At 29.7% G+C, this 11,232-nt stretch overlaps 5 protein-coding genes across 5 annotated transcripts; 1 reads left to right on the top strand and 4 right to left on the bottom strand.

Annotated features, from left to right (window-relative positions):
• Nucleotides 1–366: 366 nt before the first annotated feature.
• Chro.40168 (hypothetical protein) lies at nucleotides 367–786 on the bottom strand. The annotated part of the gene is made up of 1 exon (XM_661243.1): nucleotides 367–786. One exon carries the CDS (start codon nucleotides 784–786, stop codon nucleotides 367–369), a length of 420 nt encoding a protein of 139 aa, XP_666335.1.
• Nucleotides 787–1,766: 980 nt separating this feature from the next.
• On the bottom strand, nucleotides 1,767–4,493 carry Chro.40167 (vacuolar proton translocating ATPase 116 kDa subunit a). The annotated part of the gene is made up of 1 exon (XM_661242.1): nucleotides 1,767–4,493. One exon carries the CDS (start codon nucleotides 4,491–4,493, stop codon nucleotides 1,767–1,769), a length of 2,727 nt encoding a protein of 908 aa, XP_666334.1.
• A 1,194-nt stretch (nucleotides 4,494–5,687) lies between these two features.
• On the top strand, nucleotides 5,688–6,113 carry Chro.40166 (hypothetical protein). The annotated part of the gene is made up of 1 exon (XM_661241.1): nucleotides 5,688–6,113. One exon carries the CDS (start codon nucleotides 5,688–5,690, stop codon nucleotides 6,111–6,113), a length of 426 nt encoding a protein of 141 aa, XP_666333.1.
• Nucleotides 6,114–6,174: 61 nt separating this feature from the next.
• On the bottom strand, nucleotides 6,175–8,937 carry Chro.40165 (hypothetical protein). The annotated part of the gene is made up of 1 exon (XM_661240.1): nucleotides 6,175–8,937. One exon carries the CDS (start codon nucleotides 8,935–8,937, stop codon nucleotides 6,175–6,177), a length of 2,763 nt encoding a protein of 920 aa, XP_666332.1.
• A 915-nt stretch (nucleotides 8,938–9,852) lies between these two features.
• Chro.40164 (hypothetical protein) lies at nucleotides 9,853–10,710 on the bottom strand. The annotated part of the gene is made up of 1 exon (XM_661239.1): nucleotides 9,853–10,710. The coding sequence occupies one exon, from the start codon at nucleotides 10,708–10,710 to the stop codon at nucleotides 9,853–9,855; it is 858 nt and encodes a 285-aa protein (XP_666331.1).
• Nucleotides 10,711–11,232: the final 522 nt, after the last annotated feature.

Here is an 11,232-nt window from a genome sequence, read left to right as displayed (position 1 = left end):
TGTTGGGNCGACCTAGGGTTCATCCTGTCACTCAGNCCCCACAANGCAACAAATCTGAGCTCCCCGGTTGGCGGCCGCTCTGAACAGTGCGCCCCCGGCTGAGGAATTCATACATGGAGTAGAATAATCTGACGTTCCACATACAAAAGGAGCTAAATTTCTTTCTTAGTCTTAAGACTCTAATCCTGCATAGTTCCNTTTTTTTTATCTAGTTTCTGGAAAGGACATGGATCATAAACTCATAATATCATTAATCAAATAATCTCCAAGACCTGGAATATGAACACTTTGGTTTTTTCTATTATTCCACCCTTAACAAATCCATAAAAGAGACACTTGTTTAGGATTTTAGACTCAAAAGATTGCTTATTGTTTTATGATAGTCATATTATCATCATCATTAATTTCTTCAATTCTTAAAGAAACTATATATGGATGTGAACTTCTCCATGATAGATTTTCAAACTTTTGAACTGCAATAAATCTGGATAAATTACGTATTTCAGTTTTATTATAGAAACCATTATGAATTCCGCTAAGATAGAATAATTTAGCTCCATTATATATTTCAGTCCAAAATCTATTTTTAAGCTTCTTTTTTGTCTTCCTTAAAGTCTTATTATCTTCAATTTTATCCAAATGAGTTAAAACACCAAGAACTCTTGGAAAGCCATGTACTTGTAATATATTTAAGAATTCAAAAGTTTCCATTTCAAATGAAAAGCTTGCATCTATTAATAGTAATACGAGATCTGCAACTTTTGCAACATCTATCATACCATGCATATCATTTGGACATTCAATAAATGTTAAACGACGATTTTTCGATGATACAAGTGTAACAGTTCCATCAATTACATTCAAATTATATTTTGTATAATTTTTCACCAAAGAACGTATTAAAGTTGTTTTTCCTACTCCAGGAGGACCTTGAACTGCAACAATATATGGAGGCGTAGACTCATCTTCTACATTACTTTTATCAATTCCTGGTGCTTTTTCTCTTTTTGATGTTATATCAAGGGTTCTTTGTACCCTTCTTTGTACACTTTTAACTCCTCCAGAAAATGTGAAAGCCTAGAATATAATTGAGACAAAGCTCAGAGTTAAATTCTACCTTAAAAAGTATAAATATGATTAAACTTACCTTTGGATTATGTCTCTCTTTCTTATCCGCTCCTTCCTTTTTTAATTTCTTCTTTAATACCTTTCTTTTAGATAGGTGAGTTCTGTGAGACTTTTTCCTATCTATTTCCTCCATTTTGATGAGAAATTGAAGCTTGACCTATTTTTTCATTTAAAGGTTACTTCTTATTTTTTTTCCTTGTTCTTTCTTTTTCTTTTTTAATCTTTTTTCTCAATGTCAGAATAAAACTGCAAACCTTGCTTGGCGCTCGCCACGTCATTTTATTATTTATTTGGCGCCTTTGTTGTATTTTTTCCTAAAAAAATACTTGCATTTACAAAAGTTGATACCGGCAATACTTGCAGTTGATGACATTTTATTTTAATGTGGACAAGTGCATGCAAATTAAATATAAAAACAAATTAGAGAAGATTATCAAAATTGAAAAAAAAGAAAAAAGATTACACACTAGTTTGGTTATATACTAAATATTATTAATGTATGTTCTTCTTCATATATCTTTATTATTAAAAAAAAATATGTAAATTCAAAAGAATTCAATTGTATAAAATTTCAGTAATTTGATAATAATTTGGAACTCTTTCTTTTTCCTCGAATTAAAAAAAAGAGATTTAAGTTATTAAGATGAGTTTAATAACTCTTCAGTTTCTAAGATAATTCTCATATGGTTAAGAGGGGCAAAAAGAATACCATCTCCCTTATAAAACTTGTTTTGGAATTCTACCCATTGTAGACGAAGGCCATGTAAGAAGCATTCCAATGAGTCCATGAGAATCATGATAAATGAAGTGAATGCAAAGAACATGAAGAATAAATTAAATAGTTGAACAACTTTGACAATAAGGAGTTTTGAGTTTAAGGCCTTCATAATAGTAAACTGGAGAGCTACCAATGCAAGCATATTGTGTGCAAGAGAAAGTGCCCAAAGACGGAGGTATGATGCAGTATTTGAAATTGAACCAATAAGGAATTCAACAGTTTCAATAAGTTGATGAATAAAAATCTCAGTTGGATCAGAGTGACCAGATGATTCTTCTACTTCATGACCAATGAGATTATGATCATCCTCAGAAAGAAGATTACTCTTGGATCTACTTATCTTCTTAGAGCTATTGGTGAGAGATGTGAATCTACTTGAGACAGATGAGTATGATGAGAGATGTTGTTGTCTGATCCTAGATTCTTCCTCACTAGCTTTCTTTTGTTTTCTGCTCTTGTAAATAAGATAAAGTGGTTTAGGGAAGAACATCCAAGGTACAGAAATTAATAAGGCCAATGTAATATATTTCTGCACGACAGGTTGAGATAGATAAAATCTATCACTAAGTGGAATATCAGCTCCAAATAAAGAACTTTGTAATCCAATTAATGCATTCAAAATAGAAGGCTTATTATATCCTTCAATTGGAGTTAACCACTTAAAGAAGATTAAAAAGTTAAGATATCCAATAAATCCAACCATAAAAATAAATTGAGGAATAAACTCCATAAAGAAATCAACATAATTTTTAAAGTACAAGTTATTAAAACCTTTAAGTATTACACCAAGAGTCATCTGGAAGAAGGCAATAATAACTGAGAATTTCATCTTGAAACTATTCAAAAATGACATTTCATTAACAGCTCCTTTCCAAACTGGATCAAATCCAAATGGATATGGAAAAGAAACTGAAGTGGAATTGTTATTTGGTAAAAATACGTGACTTCCATCCGGTAATTTATCATGAGATAGGGTGTATCTGGATCCAAATATATCCAAACCAGCAGCGAAGAAATCATTGTAAATTAATCCACAATAAGTCGCAAAGAAACCCATCATTGTAATCATATATCTACCAGAAACTAAAATCTTCATATTTTCATCGTTAATCTTTTTAAGCTTTCCATAATTCAAAACTAAAACCAAACCAATCAAGAAAACTATGAAACCATGGCCTACATCACCATACATAATACCAAAAAGGAATGGGAATGAAACTAAAGTGAATAAAGCTGGATTCACTTCTTGGTATCTTGGAATACCATAAGAATTTACAAAGTCCTGGAATGCAACAGTAAAATCGTTAGTCTTAATATATGTTGGAGGTGTGTTGGATATATTCGCCTCATCATCATGTGAGCCACCTTCTGAAATATGGATTCCAGCTACTCCATGACCTCCACTTGATGTATTAGTCAGTAAAAATGCTCCAACATGCTGAGTGCTACTTTCAGCTATCAAAATCTTTCTAATCTTTTCCTCCTCTTCTGTTGGATACCAACAATCAGCTCTTAGTGTTATATCTGACCCTTCAAATAAGTTCAATGTTGCATAAATGGATTTCTCCTTAATGCAAAATAATCTCCATTCCTCTATTAATGAGTTTCCATTATTTGAGTTAACTGGTTGAAGTAAAGTCTCAATCTCAAGAGTGATATATTGTTCATAAGCTTGAAGTGCTTTTTCCTTATCTTGGATTAAAGTATTAAGTTCACTAATTCTTTGAATTGCATGTTCATAGCTTGATGGCCAAGGATAAATCGATACATTGAATGCATCACAAATTCTACTAATCTTATCATAAACTGCTGAAGTTGTTGCACCTTGGAAGTAAATTACAAAAACCACCTTCTGAACATCTTTACTTGTTTTTGGATCCATAATATTCTCAGCTATTGATTGGAAATGGGTAAATGTGTTACCTCTTGTGGCTCTAAAAAGAGCTCTAGCAAATTTCTCTTGGTCTTCATGTTTCACTACTCCAGCAATACTACTGAACATCATATCTCCAAATCCGGAAACATTATTAATTCCATCCATAATACCTGGATTCATTAAAGGAGATGACGGTGTGGGATTTCCTCCATGCATTCCACCCTCCCCTCTTTCCACTGCGTTTGTCATGTAAAAGTCACTATTTGATCTTTCATTGTACATTGATATTGGAGCAAATGAAAGGCTTGCTGCTTTTGCTACAGCACATTCCTCAATTGCAGAACTTTTTTGGTGGATTAAATCTGCATTATTATCTCTAAAACTGATAAATTGCCCATATAAACTTTGAAGAGATTCTTCTACTTTATCTAATTGATAAACATGATCATGATCCAAAAAATTCTCATAATTCCCTTTTAATACTTTCACATCTGGGAGTTTCTCAATCTCAGAAAACAGTACACGAAGTATACGTTCCATTTCATCGATTCTTTGAATATACTTTTTATATTGTCGATTCATTGTAATTGAATTCATATCTACAAATTGCAAATTTACTTCTCTTCCGAGTATATCAATATATTCTCTTGCTCGGTCATTTGGAAGGACAAGAGTCCCATGGGACATAGATTCCGACCTTAATATACCCATTTTAATGAGGTTAATATTTTTTTCTTCTTTTGTCTAAAAAAAAAGTGTTTTCTTTTATACTCCAATTCTTTATTGAATTTCTATATAAATTTATTTCCACTCTTCTCCTAATTCGCTTTTATTCTTTTTCTCCTTTCAAAAATTATTACAAATCTATTTAGCGAAAAAAATATATATTATTGATATATTTTCTTCTCACTCTTAATCACATTACATTCAAGGAAAAAACTTTTTATATTATTACTAATATAAAACAATATTTAAATAATTTTCCCCCTGAGCCTTCCTCTTCCTTGCTTTTATTACCTTAGTAATAATTACGTTGATTTTTTTTTTCTTCCTTTATTGGGGAATTTTTTAAAATAAACCTCCAAATATATATTTACCAGATAATTATTATTTCAATTATTTATTGTTTGTTTCCATCCAATAATTATTTAAAAAAAAGAAAAAAAATTTTACTTTTAAACATTTATATTATTTTTTATTTAATTAATAGCTGGCCTTATTTTTTTTTATTATTTATGGCCTCAATTATGTTATTATTATTTGCTTACATGTTCCCGCTCAAATTCAGGCGGGCACTATCCATAAGGGTATTGGCGCAGTCTCATATTTGGCGCCGGCGATTGATCATGAAAATAATACTTAATGGAAATAATTACTAGAATACAAGTAAAATGGATAAATTTTTTTTTTTAAGAATTTTGAATAAGAAATATGTATAAGAAAGTTTAAATAATATGTAAATTATGAGTAGATTAATATATAAACAGTGTGAATTCAAATAATTTTTGAGCTCATAAATATATAGTGCGCAATTTGCATGTCAATTTTTTTTATTATTGTTTTAGAAAAATTATTCATGGGGGGGGGGGGGGGGGAAGAGGAAAATTAACTTATGAGCATACAGGTATCGAAAAGTAGTAAAATGAGGAGGGGGGAAGAGGAGGTTAAAAAATAGTTTAGAAGAAAATGAATTATGTTTTTATTCTTAATTATTTATTATTAGAAAAGACATTCATCTTATTTCCCTTGAAAGTCAAATAAATACTGAATTTTTAGATTATTTGTAAATTATTATTTTTTTAAACTGAAAAAAAAAATTATTCATGCAAAACAATTACGCGGGTTCCATCATAATAATAAAGGAAATAAATTAAAATACAAACTTGAAGAAATGATCTAATAGAAATGAAGGAGAAAATAGAAACTTTACACACAGTAATTACAGAGAAATTAGGCTCTGAATTATTATCTAGAGCTTTATATATCTTATTTCTTTTGAAATTAGTAATGTTAATAGGTTTTGGAAGTTATTATTTCAATAAAAGAAAACAAGAAAAAGCTAAACAGTTGAATGATATGAGAATGAGAAAAATAAGAGAAAATCAAATAAAGGTTTGGGAGAAAGATATAAGTGAATATACTAGCGCTAATTCAAAAAACGAAAGTAGTTTAGAGGAGGATCAAAAAGAAGAGAATAAACATAAAAAGAAAAGTAAATTAAGTTGGATGAGCGCTAATTCTAATAGCCATTTAAATCCACATTTTAGTCATTTATCAACTTACAAGCCATCGGTATCTAAAAGATACCCATGTAAAAAATGTTGTGGATAATATATTTAGTTCTAATCGTTATTATTAGTTAAATCTTTTACTTAATTATTATATTTATTGCTTAAGTTGTATTATTAGAGTTTATTTGATCTATATTAGATGATTTACCATTAACTTTAGTCAGATCAATAGGATAAAAACTATTTAAATTTGTAGTTGGGAACAAAGAGGGATTAAATTGAGATGATAGTCCACTTTGCGAGGGATATAAGGATTGGAATGCATAGTTGTAATTTGGAATTATAAAGTAGGCTGGAGAAGCTTGGAAATTGAAAGCTGATTGAATATTAGGATTAAGTTGTTGAGAATAGATTAATGGATTTCCGAACATTGAATTACAGTCTTTGATTGGTCCAAAGCTATATGGATAGTTTGTTATTGGAGCTGGATGGTATCCTTGGGGCCCTAATATTACTGAATTTGTATTAAAGTTTGAGTTTGAGTTTGAGTTCGAGTTTGAGTTTGAGTTTGAGTTTGAGCTTGAGGTTGAGTTTGAGCTTGAGTTTGAACTTGGGCTTGAGCTTGATTTTGAAATTGGATTCGAATTTGAATCCAAACTAGTCTCAGATCCCATTTTCATTTCCAAGCCCGAATCTGATCCAGATCCAGATCCTAATCCTAATCCTAAGCCAACTCCCATTCCCATTCCTATTCCCATCCCCATGCCTATTCCTAATCCTGGCCCCATTCCTAGGCCTGGTCCCATTCCTATTCCTAGGCCTATCCCCGGGCCAATTCCTGCTCCTATTCCTGTTCCAATTCCCGCTCCCATTCCTATTCCTATACCTAAACCTGGGCCAAACCCTGGATTTGTAGCGAGCCCAGAATCAGAAATAGAACTTGGAAAGTGATTATTTAGCATAGATCCACTTCCAATAGATCCACTGCTTAAAATATCAGACTTAGAGTAAGTTTTTGATACAGGAGAAGAACTTGAAATAGATGAATTTGAAAGAGAACTTGCACTAGAAGAAACGTTATTTGTATCAATCTGTATGTTTCTATAAACAATATTAGAAACTGAGGAATTGTTTTCTGCCAGTATATTAGAATTTGAAGAGCTTTCCAAATTTTTTATATTCTCTCTTGTGAAAGCTGAACTTGATTGAGGATAAATTAGTGAAGCATAAATAGATGATTTATCTATTGGAGAGTTTATTTGAATTTGGCCCGGATAATATCCTATACCTGGAATTACATTTAATTCAGAAGATAAGGCTGGAGGTAAAACTAAAGAGGACGATAAGGAAGAGGATGAAGAAAATGATGACATTGTTGATGTAAGACTGGTAGAAATTGACTGAATTGATGGTATCGATGGTATTGAAACCATGGATGGAGAATTATTACTACTATTGGATATCCCTATATTATTAAGAGGAATATATTTCAAGTTCTCATCATTTTTATTGTTATTCTTCTTAAGAGGAGGATAAACTGTATTTTTTTCATTCTCAACATCACCATCTGATACCCTTTCTTGATCTAATTCTTTATCACTTCTTTCTGATGAGTGAATCATTCTTTTACCCTTTTGGATTTCATCCATCCTTTTCATAGATTTGACATTCTTTCCAATTTCATGATTATATTGAACATAATCTCTCACATATCTTTTATTTTCATTTTCCTTGTCTAATTCCTCCTTGTTATTGCATTCAAGTCCCAATTCAAATTCATTATCATTATCACTCTCATACTTTAATTTTGATTTCAATCTTTCTTTTTGTACTTGTTTTTGTTTCAATCTTTGTTTAAGTCTTTGCTCCTGAATTTGATATGTATTCTGTTCATCAATTTCTTGTTCTAAATTTTGTTCTGTATCATTTTCTAGATCTTCATATAATTCCAATTCTTTTTCAAGATCTTGAATATGATATTCTAGATCCTCCTCAATTTGAGAATCTTCATTTTCTTCTCTAATACTATTACTCCTACCTTCATACTCATCTTCAAGTTCATATTTAAAATCTAGAATATTTCTATGATTAAAAGAAGATCTATCATCATTTTTATAAATCTTATGACTTTTACTTTTAAGTTTCTCAATTTGAGAAGAAAGTGATGATGATTTTCCATTATAGTTTTCAATATTACTTTTATTTGGTGATTCAATATATTCCATCTTTCTTTCATTTTCAAGCATAACTTTTTGCTCTTCTAAAGCTTTTTTAATCATATCATCCAATTCTGATTGCTTATAATCACAAGTTACTATTAAATTCGCAATAATCTCTCCATTCTTACTATTTGCATGAAGATCTCTAAAATATCTTCCCACAGAATCTCTAAAATGACGAATTCTTGTATCTACAAAAGTTGTAACATGATCTCTATATAATAACCTTAACTTTGGTTGTCTTGGCCAAATCTTTTCAACCAAATACTCCCTAAGTCCATCTCTAGCTTCTTGATGTACATACCATGTATCATGTTTTAAAACTAGTAAAAATACTATTTTATTAACTAAAGAAGTTAATAAACTAGAAATCCTTTTTTTAAAAGATCTTTGTAATAGATCACCAGGAAAAATCGAATCTAAATCCATATTATCTGGGAAATACTTTCTAAATAATTCAATTTCATCTTTTTCTATCTTACTAATTGGTATAGTAACGATACTTTCCGAATCAAAAGTATCAATCCATCTTCTATGTTTTGGAACTGGTTCTGGTAAATATAACTTAAGTTCTCTTTGATATAAAGAACATTTAAATGTAAATAGTTCAGTTGCTCTTCTCATTTTATATGATACAAATGCACATAATTCTTCTCTAGATCCAAATGCTGATCTTGGAGGTACCAATAAAGAATTTCCTGTCATTATTAGATTTTATCATTAAACATAGTATTATTTAATTCCTATAATTAAGTTAATTTTAATTTGAATTATGATTGTATTGTAATATTAATGTAATTTTTCCAATATTTCACTTTTATTTCATTAATAACTCTTTAAAAAAAAACCCTATTTTTAAAAATCTATGTTTTCAAATTGTTTATAATATGCTTTAATCCAGTGTGTTATTCAAGAATAAAAACTTTAAAGTTTCAGTTATTGGTTAATTTACTATTATTAATATTAATTTATTATTATTAAATATTAAAATACAAAATACTATTTCTCAACTTTTTTATTATTCCCCATCACTGATTTAACTCTTTTTCTTTCTAACTATATCGTTGCAAAGATCGAGATTACGATTTCATTTCATGTTGTTACGTATTGCCTTACGTTGCAACCACTATATATTGTCGAGCGATGACAAGGGAGACGAGACGGTGGTGGCTGAGTATGAATTTTAGAGGTAGAATTATTGAAAGAGAAAAAAACTGACAAGGGTGGAAGATCGTTTCAGTGAGGAAAAAATGAGTAAGAAGAAAAAATATAATTGCACTGAAATCATTAATTTGTGAGATTCTTTTTTTCTTTTGTTGTAAGATATAATTTCTTTTTGAATAATTAAAAAATAAAATGTTTAGGTACTTGGCGCGTACCCCCCACATTACCGGTATTGCAGCAATGCAATGCAAAATAGTTTGGGCGCCAAAGTTTGGAATGAATTAATGATGAATAATTTTAGTTTGGGTATTTAATACTTAAAAAAAAAAGAAAAATGATAATAATAGTAATATTAAAATAGTTGTGTAGTATTTTCTCATTTATCTATCTTTCAATAATTTCCTGAAATGGTATCTTGTTTGTAAACAAAGTAACAAGTACATAATAAGTTGTAATTCATTTATTATTAACAAATGAATTGCTAGCAATCCTCATTTTATGTAAACCATCTTTTTCAACTTCAGCAAGCAATAATTCAAAATCTTTCTGAGGAGCAAAATTGTCATAATCAACATTATAACAAGGAAGCTCATTATTTATAGATTCATCAGTTAGAGGATCACACATATGAATAGATTCTAATGGAGGTTTTAACCTGAAATCAATGTTTTCTCTCATTCTTAATTCATCAAGATATCGTAAAATTTTGAAGGCAGTTTCTGTGTCAGTTTCTCCTAAATCTAAAACTCCTTTTTGTACATATGGTATCATTAATCTAGATAATTTTCTTACCCAATCATCTCTATCTAATTCTCCAAAATTTAAAATATTCATAAATTCTTGTTTACATGATTCACGAAGAGAATCACTAATATATAATATACTCATAATAATTCTAACTTTAATAGGAGTACTACAGTCTTGAAATCTTGGTACCATGTATTCAACCAAGTCTTTAGTAAGCATTGATGAAGCCTGACAACTACTCCAAGACAAGCTTAAAGCTTGCAAATATTTGATATATGGCTCATATCCATCCTCATCATCTTCACTTTCATTATCATTATCATTTTCAGGTTCAGGTTCAGATTCATATCCCAATTCCAACGTATTATTGTTTTCATTTGTCAAATTAGACTTAGATTTTAATTCCGAATCTAAGACTAAGTTTACTTGAGAAATGGTAGGATTTAAATCTTCCTCGGAATTTAGAATAGTTTCAACTATAATACTTGATTTATTTTCTGGTTCTTTTTCTTGAAATTCTTTTCCTTCAAAGCTATTTTCAATTTCTGAATAATCTCTTTTATTCATTATTCACTCTTAATACTAAACAATATATTCAAAGCCTCAAGTTAATCATTATCAATAAAAGTTATGCATTAAGATAGTGTTTAACACACAAAGATTTGAAAATTCTACACATTAACTGACACAAATATTTTGTACAAATAAAACTTATTTAGGTTTTGTTTATAATAAATAATAATAGAATGTTAATAATTAGTAATAATCATTAATATTATTAGTTTAAATGAATTTCCCGCCTAAACTATAAAAAAAGAATTTGCTTAGCCACGATTTCTAATAGTATTTCCATGACCTTTTGGATTTAGATCTTTCCAGTCATCCCATGATCTGGCTTTAAGTTCATCTTCTTCTTCTTCTTTACTATATTCTTTATCATGTAAAATTTGATCCCTCTCTTCTTTATTCTTTCTAGCAATATTGGAAGATTTTTCTTGTTCCAAAGCTTCTTTAAGTTCCATATCAGCAGCTTCTGCTATAGAAATTGTAGGAAGAGTATGGCTTGGCCCAAATACTTTTGAATAGAAG

Source organism: Cryptosporidium hominis (genome assembly GCF_000006425.1).
Source record: "Cryptosporidium hominis TU502 chromosome 4 CHRO014082, whole genome shotgun sequence".
NCBI classification, from domain to species: Eukaryota; Apicomplexa; class Conoidasida; order Eucoccidiorida; family Cryptosporidiidae; genus Cryptosporidium; species Cryptosporidium hominis.
This window is presented reverse-complemented; position numbering and strand designations above follow the sequence as displayed.